The following is a 17,575-nucleotide window of genomic DNA, read 5'->3' as shown; positions in this document are numbered from 1 at the left end:
TATATATATATATAAAATAATCCATAGAGAATCACTAAAAATCTACACAAAGATAAAGTAAAAAACACAAAAGATAAGATGGGATATTAAAAATGTTCAAACAATGGAAAAAGAGAGAAAATAAACAGAAATAAATAATAAACTAGTATATTTAAATCTAAACATAAGAAATTAGTGAACCTACATTTGGACATGTTTTTGTCTACATGAACATGAACAGGACCCAACTGCATGCTCCTACAAAAAACAAAAAAAAAAAACAGCACTTCAAATATAATGATGTGAGTAGGTTAAAAGTAAAATCATAGAAAAAATGTGCCATGCAAACATTAATTACAATAAATTTGAATTTAATGTTTATGGTCATTTGAGTTTTTGAAAAGGGGATGGATAATTCAGAGGAGTCAGAAAAGCCATTGGGATCATTTCAACAAATTGTGCCAAGACACCAGTATAGCCTCATGCAAGAGAATAAATTTGGACCCCTCCTTTACATCATACACAAAAATTAAATCAAAGTAGATCAATAGAAATAAGAGATAAAAATGAACAAACATTTAGAAGAAAACAAAGAGAAAATCTTTGTGACTTTGGGATAGAGGTCAGGGTTTTTAATTGTTGGTGCTATTGACCTTACAGGTCAGATAATTCTATTGAAGTGCTGTTTTGTGCAATGTAAGATGTTTAATAATATTCTTGGCCTTGCTATCCATTAGACTCCACTAGCAACCCTCTTTCGTGTTGTGACAGCCATATATGTCTCCAGATACTGCCAAATGTCCCCTGGGGGTCAAAATTTTCCCTAGTCATGAACAACTGGTTAGGCAAGGATTTATTAGATTCTATACCAAAAGCACACAGCAATAAAAGCCAAGAATGATAAATTAGTATTTATCATTAAAAATTTTTCTCTTTGAAAGACTTCCATTAAGTAAAAACACGAACCACAGTTGAGAGAAAACACTTGCAAATCATATATCAGAAAAAGATCTTGTTTCCAGAATATATAAAGATATCTTGCAACCTGAAACAAGAAGTAAACAACCCAATCAAAGTATGGGCTAAGGGTTTGTATAGATATTTTCCCTAAGAACAGATATTAATGGGTAATGAGTACATAAAATATGCAGAATATCCTTATAATCATTCTAATTTTCATATGCTTGATTAGTCCATCATGAGACACCACTATAATGGCTATAATAAATGAAAGATTACTTTTAACATAAATGTGGAGAAACTGAAACCCACATAAATGGTTGGTGAGAAGGAAAAATGATACAACCACTTTAGAAAACAGTTTGACAATTTCTTAAGAAATTACACTTACGAGTTTGTAGCAATCCCTTTCCTCAGTATCCACTCAAGGGAAATGAAAACCTATATCCATGCAAAGACTTTCATGTAAGTGCTCATAGTAGCATTATTCATAATAACAAAACCCAGAAATAATCCAAATTCCATTAACTGATGAATGAACACAAAAATGTATATCCATAAAGTAAAATATTATTCACTAATAAAAATTGAACTACTGATAACATGCAACATGGATGAGCCTCAAAGACATGGTAAGTATAAAAAGTCAAATATAAAAGACTCTTATTTTATGGCTCCATTAGATTAAATGTCAAAAAAAGGCAAAACTAAAATATAGATAACAGATCAGTGGTTGCCTGCAGAAGGAGTGGAAACTTGGAAATGAAAACAGGTAAGAACCTAGAAAATTGGCATAGTTAAGGAGTTCCAGTCCTATCAGTTATTGTAAAATGTTGTAGAATTACAGTGAATAAAATAGTATGTGATGGGTCCAAGAAGAGACAGACAATTTAATAGAACAATAGAAAATTCAGAAAAAAGAATCAAAGACAGGTAGCCAGTTTGCATTCCTATTTCATCTCTTATATAAAAAAGTATTAAAAATGGATTAAAATCTTAAATAAAAGCATCAAAAGAAAACAGAAAAGTTTGTTAATATGGCATAGCAAGAATGCTTTACAAAAATCTGACAAAACCCAGCAAATATAAAAGAAAAACTATCTTAGATTTGACTAAATTCTGTGTGGCAACACCAACCTAAAACAGAAAACATCAATAAAAAGACCAATGGCAAAGGAAAGATTAGTATTTAATATCACAATGGCTGATTCCTTATAACATATAAAATTCTTAAAAATCAAGAAAGAGACCTGCAACGCAGTGAAAAATTGGCAGAGGTTATGAACAAAAAATTCATCCCCCAAGTAGGAAATTCAAATGATTTTTAAACATATACAATGATATTCACCCTAATTTCTAGTAAAACAAATGTAAAGTAAAGCAACACTTGGCAAAGATCCAAAGTTTAGTGCACTCTTTTGGTTCAAACATGGGGAAATAGGCACTCTCAAATTACTTAAATAGAAGTGAAAATTGGTCAAGCCGTATGGAAGGCAACATGGTAATATATGTCAAATACACATAATCATACACAAAGTAACCTTAAAATTCCTTTCCTAGGTATTTAGCACATATGGGTACATTTGAACCTGTGCAAAATTATATATAGTCAAGGCTTTATTTCCATTGATTATAGTAGCAAGATATTGTCAATTGAAATATCTAAACATAGGGGAGAGTTAAGTTACAAAACCTTCAAACTATGAAGTAATATAAAACTATTAAAATGTGGCAGCTCTATATGTTGCAGAAGGTATATCCATATATTGATGAATCTTACATCATATATATGTGAGTATATATATATCTATATATACAATTGTGACTATCTAGAAAATAATATGTACATTTACTTGTGCATGAATATGCACTTCTGTTAATGAACAAGAAATTGATCAGAAAAGTTTTTTTCTTCAGGGAGGGTACTAGGATGTAGAAACACCCTTAATTTTCACTGTGCATCCTTTTGTGTTTTTGGATTCTGCATTATGCAAACACAATATCTATTTAAAAATAAATACAAATTTATTTAAGGGAACGGTGTTCATATGTACCCCATTTTTATTAGATTCCATCACCTGGATCAACATGAGAATATTTGCATAACTAATCACTTAGCAAAAAAATATCACCTTTAGGTAATTTCTTTGGTGTATTTGTCATCCAACTGTTATTAAAATATGCTAATGTTTAATGCAAATCTCATTAGTTGAAGTTTGCATTGCTGTCCATTCTTTTACTCTTTTCTTTTAAGAATAGATGAATGTATATTTAGAGTGGACAAAAGTGTGTGTGTGTGTGTGTGTGTGTGCGCGCGCGCGTGTGTAAGGAGGGACCACAAGTCTATTGTTCCTATTTTAGATGAATATATTACAGACATTCTGATTCAGTATTATCTAAAACTGGAATGTGTTGTGTATAAGTTCAACTTAAAAGCTGGCTATAGCTGGGCATGGTGGCACATGTCTGTAATCCCAGCAGCTCAGGAGGCCGAGGCAGGAGGATTGCAAGTTCAAAGCCACCTTCAGAGGATTACAAAACAAATGCCTTTTTCACACACTGTACACTATGTTTGTTTTTAGATTTTTTTCTTCAGTCTAAAGTTTTTGCCTTAATACAGCCTCATCTTCTCTCTTCCCACTCCTGCACAGCTAATTGCCATGTACCAAAATAGTTGTCTTATGTACACTGAAAATCCTATAAGGAGACAGAGCTTGCCAAGAAGCCTTAGGGATATATCTAGTATTGGAACTTCATATTCTGTCCTCTAACCCAAACATGAACCATACACACAAATCACCTGGGTATTTGCCAAAATGAAGCTTTCAATCCAGTAGATCTAGAGTAAAGCTTGAGATTTTGCACTTCTAACAATTTCCCAAAGGATGCCAATGTTGGTAGTCCACAGATAATACTTGGAATAAGAAACACAGTCTGGCTAAGAGTAAAAGTGTTGCTAAGGCTGAAGTTAAGATCATACAATTTCTTGTATAGGCTTGATGTAGCCTAATCTGGGTGCTATCTAATCTTGTCTTCCCAAGTTATCCAATGAACCCAGTAACCTAGTTACAAGAGTTACTAACATTACTTACAAAAAAAAAAAAAAAAAAAAAAAAAAAANTTAACGTCATATGTTAAAGTTTTTTTTTTTTTAAACAATCATACATTTAGATCTCCTGAGTTCTACAGATGATTCCCATTACTAATATCTTATGTTTAAAGAAAAAAAGAAAGAAAGACTCTTTCTCTACATCTTAAGGTTTCTCTTAGGATATTCTTTTCTTTTACCTTCTTTCTTTTCTTTTTCCTACTTTCTTTCCTTTCCTTTTCCCCCCCTGGTGCCGTGGATTGAACCCAGGGCCTTGTGCATGCTTGGCAAGTGCTCTACTGAGCTACATGCCCAGCCCTGAAGATAAATTGTTCTAAAAAATCCTAGCCTCTTGTGCCACCCCTTAGTACTTGACTGATAACAGCCATTGTTCCACTTTTCTCAATCAAGAGATAATCCAAAGGGGAGAGAGGCTGAGAGGGAGAGAAAGAGAAAAAGTGGTAGTTGTAGGGATGGTCTCTCAGAGGTTCCCTCACTCCAGGATACAGCATCAACATGTAAAGTATGCATATTCTCCAGACTCAAACTGTCCCTTAGGTAAGCAGTTCCAAGGCTCATTGGAAGACTGGTGAAGGAGCAAGAGCTTGGAAGAACACTTTCTTATCTTTATCAGTAATAACAATGATAGATGGATTTTCCATAATCCTTATTGTTTAGTCTTACTTCTCAACTGATTCAGGACTCAGGGTGAAGAGCCATTATTTATTGAATCCATCCAGATCCCCAATACTACTAGACAACAAGCTAAGATTAGTGACAAATTTGAAAAGGTCAAATATCCAAGCCCTCTGTCTCCATCCTCAACATATCCCAGGGATGCTTTCCAAAAGTTCTGCCTTATTCTTTGGTAATTCTGTCCTATCTGAAAGTCAGCCTCAGGCCCAGACTTTGATCTGACTCCTTCATTAAGTCTTTAGAGGTTCTTCATCTGTGTACTCCCATCAATAAATGCAGAAAACAGAGAAAAATATCATTTATATTTCCCTACTTTTAGATGCCTCTGATTGGGCAAAATTTAATTTTACTTCATTCATTATCTCCGCCGAGAGGCACATTCTTAAAATTCTTACTGTTTCCATTCTACCCCTCCTGTGGCTATATTTCCATTCAGAAAGCAAAAAAGAACCTAAAACTCCAATTAACCCGTAGTGTATCTTCCCGAAATCCTCTGACCTTTCTTCCTTACCTTCTCTTGGATCCCTTCATCATCACCAGCAAAGTACAAAATCGGGACATTGAGCTCAGAAGCAGCTACCCATTGAAGAACAGCTTGGAGTTGCTTGTTCTGAACTGTGTCAGATAGGTTGTGATTACTGACAATCACTTTGGGTGCTGTACATCCTTCAGGGGGCTGTCCTGATGCACATCTCAGTTCATTATGGATGGCTTGATAGGCATTTTGTAGGAGAGCCTCTGCTGTTCCTGTGCCTTTGACTGGTAAACACTCATACAAACTCTCTGGGAAGGCTGAATTTGGCCGGCTGGCATCCCCACTTTTCTCATCTCCCAGCTCTGCCAAGGGAGAGTCACAGGACTTGGCAATAATGAGACACAACTTCATCACTGAGTCCACCAGATGATCTACCATTTGCCCATTCATGTTGCCATCCAGCTGGTTGGCAACCATCTTGGTCAGCCCAGAAAAGGCACCAGCCTCATCACCTTCAGATAATTTGGGGGAAGGGGTCGCAGGTCTTTCACCCTGGTTGCAATCTTTTTCCTTATCTGACTTTTCTGGAGCCTTGGATTCACAGCTATTGTCACCCTTGAAAATAGTTTCACCAAGTAAGTTCCGGATAAAATTGAAGAAAACACTCATTAGATCCTTCTTTTCTGATTGTTCTTGGTCACATACCACGTGAGGGGTCTTAAGGCTGGATTCATCTAAAACTACAGGGGTCTTGGTGATGGGAAAGTTGGAGGAGCCAGCAGCTTCAAGGAAGCTCTGTGCATCCATCCTTCCTCCCTGAGCCAGGTGGTACTGAATCAGAAGCAGGGCAGACACAATCAGGTCCTTGGCCCAGGAGTCTGAATCACACATAAAATTCTCTGGTATCTCTGGGAAATGCAGAGAAGGGCTGAAACTGCAAGGATCCAGACACTCAAAGGGAATGTCTGGTGCAGGACTTTTCTGTTTGTTGGTAGCTGCAGGTTCGAAATCTGGAGATTTACACTCTTTCTTTTGAGTTTTATGCCACATGGTCAACCCCTCTTTGATAATATGCTCACCCAGGGTTTCAGCGCAAGTCTTCTCCTTCTCTGGTTTGCCTGACGAATATGTCTTTTCTTTCACTTTAGCTTCAGATTTCATTGTAAATTTCATATTTCGGTCTATTCCTTTCATGGAGAGGAGGGAATAACTCTCTGACTTATCCTTGGTTTTCCGGAGATTATCAGGGAATTTTTTGGCAAACATCACAGTGTATAGTTTACCTAGCATGGCGTCCATGATATCTGTAGCCTTTTGGCTTCCTTGAGAGAAGAGACTTCTTTTCACAGCTGAGATAAAGTCTGTATCAGTCATAAGGGTCCCGGTGACATTGTGGAGATTCTTCATGAAGGAATCAATGAGATCTGAGACGACTTCTTTTGCATGTTTGATCAGTACCTTCTTTAGTAAGATGGTGGCAATAGTTGTGTCCTTCACTTGGATCCTCAGTGTCTTCATGATAGAGACCATCATATCCGATACCACACTATTGGCATAGGTCATGATCCCTTGACTAACGGAAGCTGTAAAGTCACTAGGCCTTTCCTGCCCACTGAACATCTTTTTCTCTCCAGGTAGGGACTTTCCACCCTCTTTGGCATCACCTGCATTCCGAGATTCAAACACTTCCTTATAGAAGAAAGACTTCTTAGAAGCGGACTTGTCATCTGGACACTTGCTTTTCTTGGTACACTCCTTGATTTTCAAAGTGCTCTTGTACTTCAAATTTGGGGGACTCTGTGATAATCCGGAGGCTCTGTCTCCAGAGCCAGGAGCCTTGTCTGGGGAAGTTGTATTGGCACATGCAGAGACAGTTTCATTCACCAACTCTGATGCTACTGTACTCAGGCTCTTTTTGGGTACAGGTTCATCCCCTACATACAATGATTGATGGACACATTTGTTTTCAGAGCCGTCGATCTTCTCATTGATCTCCTTGCGGGCCATAGCTATGACTAGATTTGTGAGGCGGTTAGCATAGAAGGAAACTTCATCGACTGAACTCCCTTTACCAGCTTGAGGACAGGGGTCCTGGGAGGGAGTCTCTTTGTGAGTTACCTCAAAATGCAATCTCCCTGGACTGCCCTTCTGGGGGTTGTTGAAATAGTCTACACAGAAACCTCTGTTTCCTGGGTTGGCAGTTTCCTCACCAAATGACGATTCTCCAGGCTTGAATCTAATATCTTGGAATTCTGCTGTACTTTTTTCCAGGTCTCTGCGGAGCCAGCTGAGCACTCTGACAGGATCTGTTGACGCTTCCTTAAAAACAGACAAGGTTTCATCCGACTATAACAAAGTAAAGATATGGGATATTCAGGAAAACCTCAAAGGCCAGTTACAAAAACTGTCACCCCTCAAGCCAGCTCAGTCATCACAAAAAAACAACATATATTAAGTGCTTACTATGTATCAGGCACTCGTCCAAATATTTTAAGACTATTATTTCACTTAGAATTATCCTCATATTAAATCCAAATGTTAGCTCTTATTATCTTAATTTTACAGAGGAGAAAATGGAAGAAAGAGAGGTTAGGTTAGTTACTCATTTGAAGTTATATAGTTAATTGTTGATAGAGGAGGGATTGCAACACAGGCAGTCTGGTTCCAGAGCCCATGCCCTCAGCTAAATACATTCTGTTGCTTCTAAGAACATATGTCCGAAAGATCTGATAGTCACAAGCCCTATAGAAGAGTTAGTTAGCATCTGAAGTGAATCAGATTTTCTTTCTTGTATTGATATTAACTGCTATTGTTTGTGGCTTACACATTTCTATTTAGGTCTCATTGTAAGTATAGTTTTTAAAAAAATTGAGAAAATTCAAGGAAAATTGTGCATGATGAATCACTATGCCAGGCTCCATAACACAATGTGGATATGCTTAATGGCTTTCCAGTGGTCTAGCCGATACCAATTAAGTTAATAGTCTGATTCAAAATTGAGGAGTTTTTACCTTGGGCAGTTTATTAGTTCTGTGTGAATACAGACTGATGGACACTAGCTATGATAATTAAATGCATATAGTGTATATAATCTGTATAATGAAAAGCTCTTCACTTGAATATAGAATAAAATAATGTTTGTGGAAGTGGCTTATGTATTATCAAATGTAAAGGATCCTTGTAGTTTATATGCTTATCTAGAATAACCACATGTATGGTTCATCTTTAAAGAATAAATTAGTATTTTTATTACTGAATTACTAGTATTTCACTAAATTAACAGTTTATTACTAAATTAAAAGTTACTAGCTACCATTTGTTAAATACTTGTAGTGTCTGTCAGGGACTGTGCTAAATGGTTTTATATATTATTTAATCCTCATACTCACCCTATAACAAGGTTTCACTCTTCCAGCTTCACAGGTAAGGGAACAGAGACAGAGAAGCTGAATGATTCGGCTAGCATCTCACATAGAATACCTGATGGGGCTCTTGTTCAAATCTAGTTCTTCCTCTAAAACTGGACTCTTCCCCCAGGGCTCCTTATTGTGTCGTGGAAAGGAGAGGAGCAGTTGCACTAACCCTCTGCTGAGCTGCTTTAAGCTTCCTGTTTTCATGTTTGGGCTAATAGCTAATAGTTAATAGCTTGGTTCAAAAATCTTCCCAATGGTTCTCTTGAATAGGATAGGAAATATGTTGTGCTTCAGTGGAAAACTGTACATTATCTACAGTACATCCTTCCACATTATCTGACTCTTATTTTCTTGGAGCTATTTTATAACACTGTAAACTGTACATAACTGACAGCAAGAAAATATAATTCTTGCTATAGACAAGGAGAGGTTTGACTGATTGTTTTCCTCTTCACAGTTTTGCCTCCCCTACATAGAATTTAATTTTTCTTATCTACATGTATTTCTTGAACCTTATCAGTTTCTTTTTTAAAAAATCTTTAACATCTGTTCATATATATATATATATATATATATATATATATATATGCCATTATTTTACCCTTCTCAAAAAATTATTGTTTGGTGATTTTGGGTCTCCCACCAACATACCCAGTAGATTCAATTAATGGATTTTAATGTATTCTAATATACCTATGCTAGAGGGAAAAAGTATTTTTATAGAGCCTAACCTCAGAAACATTTTAGGAACTCAAGTTCACATAAGTTAGGTAAACCTTTGGCAAATGAGAAAGGGTTAAAAATTTTGGTTTAATAAAAACATCTTTGTCTTTTCTGATTTATCACTATTAAGCAAAATACAAGTCCACATTTTTATTTTACTTCACTTGTTCTTTATAAATTCATACAAAGTTATACATATCCAATAATCTAGCATTACTTCTATTTAATATTTAAGCTGATGAAAATTTGTGTTTCACTTCACCAGTTACTGTGTTTTACAGTGTGTTGGCTTGGTGATAGCTTTCCAATCAATATCTTACATAATACTGAATTATAATTCCAATACTGAAGCACTTAAGGCTAAGCATAAAGTTTATATGCTTTTTTCTTACTATAGTGAGGTTATATCTTTGGGTTTGTTAATAAATATGTTCATTTTTATCACTTAGAGATGTTGCAGCAGGGATGTGTGGCTGTAGAAAGCTGACTTCACGTGTGTCCCTGAGTTCTGCTCATCTGCACTTCAGCTGGTGGGAGGGTTCAGTTATATACTTCTACCCCTCACTCATTCTCTTTGTGAAGTATAAAGAATACAAAGTACTCTGGTTAAAAGTTCTGATTAAAACAAGTGGTAGAGACTATCAGAAACAATAGTTTTAGAGAAAGCAAACTGTGCACAGGTCTGTTTTTCTAAGATTGCAGATGAAACCGGGTGGAGTCTGTTTTCTTGGGCTTGATTTTCTGTTCTCACCATAGAAAAAAAACAGATGCTTTAAAAAAATCCAATTTCTCCTGAAAACTTCCAGAAAAACAAACTTAAGGTGGTCAACCTAGTTGACTACTGCATCTATGTAATCAGACCAAATCTGATGAGAACAGCCTTATTTTGTGATTAAGAAAAATCTTACATTGCAATTATTTTTATCAAGATGGAGGAGAGACTTGGGAAAAAAATTTGTGCTTCAATAGAAAACTAGGTATCATCTATAGATTACTATCCATAGACCAAGCTTTGTCTCCAGCCTTACACATTATCTGATTCTGATTCAGTGGGAGCTATTTTACACTCTGTAAGCTCTAAATAATGAAAAACAATGCAAAAATAATTTTTGTCTGCAGACATGCAAATTCTGCCCAATGGAGGTTCAGCTGACCCCCCCTTTCTCATAGTGGAAGAGGCCAGTTTTGCCTCTGTTCGTTCATTTCAATATTTCTGATATATAAATATCTTTTCCAATTCTCCTTTGAACTGATTATAATACCTCACCAATATCCTCACTAATGAGCTAAATAAAATCTTTAATGTATATTCATTTTCATATCTGTATGAGGGTGTTGATTTTGGCCTTTGGTAGAAAATTACCTTTTAATATTACTTAGTTATTTACTTTAGGACACATACACAAATAGGCATGTTTCCACAATTAGGCTGAACTATTTACAGTGAAGCTCTATAATGCAGATGTGGGGTTTATTCTTTAATTCTTGTCAATTTTTTTTTCACAGAACACTAAACCACAATAAACCTACAGCCTAGAGCTTTACAATGGTGTGCATAGAATTGTGTCAGCTTGCTGTGTTTATAGGTTTTCATTTTCTGTATGTTAAAATCTAAAATGTGTACAACCTATATCAATTATTTCACCAAATTCATGAGAAATTTGCAAAAGTGGTTGATCAAGCCAAAGTGACTGAGTGGAAAACTAAGTACTCACATTTCCTTTTCTGTAAATACATCTACCACCCATCCTTCAGTCTCCTTTGGCTTCCTGCAGCCATCCCCCTCTTACATAATAGTATTCTGGGAAGGAGGATGCCAAATCTTTTCAGTCTTTCTTAAGGCCAAGCAAAATTTCATGTCCATGAAGGAGAATAGAGAAAAGGGTTGATGGGTTTAATTTTCTCTGCTCAGCCATCTTCTGCTTCAGCAACTTAGTTTAAGCCAACTGTAAACTTCCCTGTCCTGTTTTTCTTCTCCATATCTAAATCAATCAAATATACCCCCATACAATTTTCTCTGGCCAACTCCCATTTTGAAATGATCCATTCTTAAAACACCTAGAGTAATTACTGTCTAGAAAATCCACATGGCAAAAATCACGAACTGTCTTTTATTAATATGCAGTAGTTATTTAGAGCCTTTAAATTACATTTACATTTTCACATGTGAATGGAAAAGCTCATAGGGACAGAAATTGTTCTGTTCTTTTTTGCATTCCTCAGAGTGCTTCTTGCTTCATGAAAACATCAAGGAATCTTGGTTCACTTGATTTAACACTGAAACTGATCTGCCTTTTAATTCTCTACATAGAAAGGCAGGGGTCAATAAAAGATTAAACAGAAGCATTTTGGGGTTGACGCATATACTATCGAAATTCAGTATTTATTGTCCATAAGTTTTAAAGCCTTTTGTAGATTTGTTAATGTTTTCTTTTTTAGGTTCTTATGGATGAGAAAATAGATTTGGGACAAATAGAAGATGGATCATATAATATTATATGCAAAAAAAGTGTCTGATAGGGGCTGAGGTTGTGGCTCAGAGGTAGAGCGCTCCCCTACTATGAGTGAGGCACCGGGTTCAATCCCCAGCATCACATAAAAATAAAGATATTGTGTCTACCTATAACTAAAAAATAAATATAAAAAGTGTATGCTAAATGTTAATGCCAAAGGCAAAGATTGCAATAGTGATTGCATTAGATTTATAAGATCCTTAAAGACAGAGAATTCTAATTTATTTTTGTCTCTGACCCTAACATCCCACAGTGTCTATGCCAGTTATTTATTGTCTCCAACTCCATATCCACCCCACTTTGCCTTGCTTTGTGATGCTTGGGCTGGGTCCTTCAAAAATTTCTCTTTTGGCAGCTGTCTTTATCAATGAGGCACTGCATGGTCATGGCAGAAGGAAAGGGCTACCCTTCTGGCCCCTCTGCAGCCTCTGCCAAGCTTCCTGTGGTAGCCTCACTCCCTTCACCTGAAGCAGCCTTGGTTGAGAGGGAGGGAGTTTGTTGAGTTCTTAGTTTCCTCCTTATTCACTCTTTCTCAGCCTGTGGGTAGTACCTGCTTTCTGCATTTGTTATTTCTCAGTTCCTAAACTTCTCTTTTATGTGTTTTAGCAGTTAATTATCTTTTACTAGTAAACACTTTTTAAATATTAAATTTCTAGCGTGGTTTCTTTTTTTGCGAGGGAGGGATATGGGGATTGAACTCAGGGGCACTTGACCATTGAGCCAGATCTCCAGCCCTAGTTTATATTTTATTTAGAGACAGGGTTTCACTGAGTTGCTAAGTTCCTTGCTTTTTGTTGAGGCTGGCTTTGAACTTGAAATCCTCCTGTCTCCGCCTCCGGAGCCTCCTGCACCCAGCCTACTGGTGTTCTATTCTCTGATTGGATCCTGACTAATACAGTGCCTGATAGTAAGTAAACATTTAAAAAATGTTTGCCGAATAGTAAAGGTAGACTGAAAGTGCTCCTGAGATGAAAGTTTAAAGTTCTCAGAATTTTAAGGCATCCCACACATTTCAGAAAACATTTTCTACAAGACCTGGAGAAACTTCCAATCTTTGTCTGTCTGAAAACTAAACAAAATTCCACATGTAATACATTCCTTTTTTTCTATTAGTTATAGCATATATAACTAATGGAAAAGCTATATGATGGATAATTTTTCCAATACAAAACTACAGAATTTGTTGGGAAAAATTGGGAAATTTTTATTCCAAAAGAGCTCATTTTTTTCTTAAGAATCAAGCCATAGTGACTGACCGGAAAACTAAGTACCCACATTTCTTCTGTCAATACAGTCTACATCCATCCCTTCAAACTCCAAAAATAGAAAGAGGTGGGTGGTGGTGGTGGTAGAACGAATAAGGCTACTCTTGATGAGCCCACATATCTCTAGTGTTCATTAAGAGGTTGATGCTTACCATTTTCCAGTCCTGGGGTTGGCTGTCTCCAGGAGAATAGACATCAACTTTGCATACTCCATTTTGGCTTTGTAACCAGTCAACCCTTTCTGACATCTCGAAGTAGAAAGAAATGAAAATAGTCGTCAAAAGGAAAGGTTATATCAAAATAAGGAGAAGAAAGGTGAATGGCTGAGGTATAAAAAAATAGGAGCAATGATTTCAATAAAGACCAATCTCAAGGGCTGCTTCAGACCCACCTTACTCTGGGTATCTTCATCCCTGGTTCTCAACTGCAGAAAGAGTTCTTAATCTCTCTAGTGATGAGGCTGATGCCTGATATACACTATAGGTGCTTAACACATATTTGTTAAATGAATGAACCTGTCCTGCTCCTTAAGTCTTTAACTTGTCTGTTCTTATTTTTAAGTAAAAGATTCTCTACTTCTATTAAGTTCTAGAGCACTATCTTACTTATACTAGCAGTAAGTTTAGTAGCTCTTAAAACTAGTCTCCCCCTCCAATTTGATAAGGATCCTGGGCTAAAGCAGAGATATCATATGCACCAGCCAGTGTCCATGGATGCAGCAATATCCTTGCTAATGACAATTCGTTCACAGGCCTCATAACACTTTGCTCTATTTTCCAATCTAAGTAATAACTCAGTCATCTTTCTGGTCTTTTGAGACAGAAAGCTGAGATTCATTTGAGTTGTCTTCTTCTACCCTAAGCCTCCCTCTAGCTACTACATTTATGGTCTTCAATTTGTAGTTATTTTTCTTAAATCACTTATACTTGCTGCTTTCATCACCTCACCTCACAAGTGAGCACCACAGTCCTTATTCCATATACTCTTTTCACCTTTGTCTTTAGTCTTTTCTACTCACCACAACATTTCAACTTGACAGTTTTTGAAAACATGGCCAGCTATCATGATGACTTGCACTACAAACTGATAATCTAAAACTTCTCTTTGCCCTCATTTTCCGTCAGACTTTCACTTCTAGGCATCTGCACTGAAATTTCCCTTTTTTTATTATCAATAAGTGAGATGGAATACAACAACCACTATTTTCCTTCCTAATGTCTTTACCATCTTCATGAAACAGACATACACTTTTACATGAGTTTAAAAATCTGTTACAATGAAGCCCAACACGTATTCTAATTTCTTAAAGCATTTTTATACCTTTATTTTATTTATTTATTTTTATATGGTGCTGAGAATCTAACCCAGGGCCTCACACATGTGAGGCAAGCGTTCTACCACTGAGCCACAACCCCAGCCCCCATATTCTAATTTTTAATAGTGAAATTGTTTTATAAAGAATTGCTTGAAATAAGTGAAACATTATTAGGGAGTGTTTATCTGGTTAGCTAGAAATATTTGTTTTAAAAGACTTTGGATTGTGGTGGGATAGACATCGTCCCTCATTATAAAGTCAAAAAGATAGGCAGACTACACACATGGTTAAGCACACCTGCCAATATATTACTTTTGTTATAGAGAATATTACAGATAATTATTGTAAAGAAAATATAAGATCATCTAGAGCTATTATTCTTTGTCCCCAAAAGGCTTTGTACCCGTTTCACAGCTCAGTCATGGATTCAGATTATTTGGCTAGCAAGACAGCTTTTCATTACTCTGATTAACCTTTAGAATCACTCAAAGAACCACGTAAATATTGAATCTGATTTACCACTTCCAGAAAATTTATTACAATGGTTTTGGTTTGCGGAAACTTAACATTGAATTTCTTAAAAGCTCTCTGGGTGATTCTAATGTGTATACAGAATTAATTCCTGGGCTAGAGCTTCTCTGGAGAGACCCTCTCTGAAAAAGACTGATCAGCTTCATAAAGATAATTATTTGCTTTTTTTCCTTAATTTTTTTCCTGAGATAGACTTCCCAACCATCTTTAGTGTCCTCTTTTAATGTTTTGTTACATTAACAAGGAAATTGTTAATGTTTATGAAATAAACCCTGTATTGATATTAGCAGCTCACTACTATATAAATATTCTTATGCTTACATCATGACCATGAAGAAAGGAATTAATGGCACTAATATTTGGCCAAAGAATGGGTTGGCCTGAAAGCAGATTGTCCTAGATCATTAACAGTGCAAGTGAGAGCCAAGAATGTGTCTCTTAATTTCCCTCTTACATTTCATCCTAATGAGTTGTTTCTAATAGAAAACAAAATCAATAGGATCTACTGACTTATTTAAGCAATCGACTGCAATTTAAAAAGAAGAAAATTAAGAAATCATGTGATTACTTACTTTTCCTGAGAACAGATTCTGATATAAGAGGAAAGCTCTTGATTAATTTGTTGTCTTCTCTATCCCTAAGTTTACCCACCCCTCCTGCCATGTAATATATAAGGAATCTGCAATGGAAAGACAAAGATAAAAATGACTAATTTTACGTATGAGCCCAATTGCTCTTATTAACAAATAACTTGGATTTGTTCAATTTTTTCACATGTGCACATAAGTGATGGGTACAAAATCACATTGAAATCTCATAGAAAGAATCCACATCTTATTCCTGGCACATTTCGAGAGTTCCCAGATGACAAAAAAGGTTCCATTCCCTGACCAATAGTTTTTTAATGACTGCTGTTGTTCTCCACCTGCAATCACTGGTATATAGGCTTATTTAACAATGAGGACACTACAAATTTTTCAGCTTCATTTAAAATCTGCTTGAATAGAAAGTTGGGAAATAGATGAGATGGTGAATAATAAGTGCCCTGAATTCATGGGTTTCAAAATAGAAAGTATTCCTTTAAAGACTTGAAATATACATCCTCATAGTATACACGGAGGTCACAGGTAATGTCTTTCAATTCAATCAACTTCCTTCTACTATCTCTATCAAGACATTACAACAGAAGGCACTGTGCTTTCTCCTTGGAATATCCACTCAGCATCCTCTCAGCCCAATAATGTCTCTCTAAACCCCAGGACAAAAGATTCCCTATCCATGAAATATTTCTTAAATGCCTAATTGAATATGATGATCACTGCTTCATTGAAGTTTCCATCTTATTTTGTTTCAACCTTTGCATCTTATCTAATACTTTAATTGCTCACATATATTTTATCTCCTTTATTAGATGGCTCCATGGGGACAGAGGCACTCATCTCAGTGTCCCTAATAATAGCTAGTACCTTAAAGTTGGTGCTTAATAATTACTGCTGAAAGAATGAATATACAAATTCTTCCCATTTCTAATTCCAGATAGCTCATTTTCTTTATTTCTCAAATTGGAGAATCTGAGAACAAAAAAGAAATGGTTTGCTGAAACTTGTGATCGTGGTAAATTATATATTTCAGTCTTCTTAAAGTTGACTCCTTTTGGGAATAAGTTCTCCCCAAAGGCTTACCCAGTGATTTCCTAACAGATCTTACAATTCCAAATCAAATACGTCAACATCCCCAAAGGGCTCTTATCTTTTTACAGAAAGTACACTTACTAATAAAATATACTCAGCACTTAATCCACATATTTTTATGCTATTTCTTTTGTCTTTTGTGTGTTTATCTGCATCCATGAAACTTGCTACTGACTTGTCCTGGATGATAGCACATATAAAGAGGTACTTAAATTCTTTTTGACAAGACCTTCAGATTTCCAAATCAATGCATACATTTCCAAAAATGAAGTGGAAATGAAGAAGAGTTTAAAAGCTAAGTGGATTCAATGAGTGAATTCATAAAGTTCTTTATAAGTTCAAAACTTGGTAATACTATCCTGGAAATAATATCCCTATGGTGGGAAATAGAAGAGCAAATGATACTTCATTTTATCTATTAAAGGACAGAAAATCACCTATATACAAAATTTCAGGTGTTTACCTTTAACTAATCTTAGAAACCATTTATTCTTATGCCCCCTGTCTTAAAATTTAGGAAACTGATGCCCAGAAAGGGAATATTAGAACCAGTGGATATATCCCTTAGATATTCTAACTCTGCAGTTCAAAATCACAGGAGCTAAGATATATTCTTACGTCCAATAGGGGGATTTTTATGGCCACAGAGGGACTGACCTAAAACTTTCCTTGAAAACATCAGTAAGATTATTACAACTTGAAAAATGCAAATCATGAATGGCAGTGGGGAAGACATAACCCAGTGCAGGAGTGTGCTTATGGTTGTTGTATCCTAGATCACAGCTCCTTCTCAAGACATTTTTCTCCAGTGTCAATCTTAAAATCCTCTCACGGTTCCTAAACTCATGAAAAAACTAAATTATAGGCAGCAAAATGGAACTCTTATAAGGTTGCTACATACCTGATTAAGTTTTGAGGTTTATGCA

At 35.9% G+C, this 17,575-nt stretch overlaps 1 protein-coding gene across 1 annotated transcript in view; it reads right to left on the bottom strand.

Moving 5' to 3' along the window:
* Akap3 (A-kinase anchoring protein 3) overlaps window positions 1-15,631 on the bottom strand; it is an 18,233-nt gene extending 2,602 nt beyond the window's left edge. Inside the window, exons 1-3 of the mRNA XM_015500631.2 lie at window positions 15,531-15,631; window positions 13,265-13,360; window positions 5,235-7,517 (exon numbers count right to left, since the gene is read on the bottom strand). Coding sequence (XP_015356117.1) covers window positions 5,235-7,517; window positions 13,265-13,360 — 2,379 coding nt within the window. The 5' untranslated portion in view covers window positions 15,531-15,631. The remainder of the gene's footprint in view (window positions 1-5,234; window positions 7,518-13,264; window positions 13,361-15,530) is intronic.
* Between the last annotated feature and the right edge of the window lie 1,944 nt (window positions 15,632-17,575).

This window comes from Marmota marmota, unplaced genomic scaffold (assembly GCF_001458135.2).
Source record: "Marmota marmota marmota unplaced genomic scaffold, marMar, whole genome shotgun sequence".
Lineage (NCBI taxonomy): Eukaryota > Metazoa > Chordata > Mammalia > Rodentia > Sciuridae > Marmota > Marmota marmota.
This window is presented reverse-complemented; position numbering and strand designations above follow the sequence as displayed.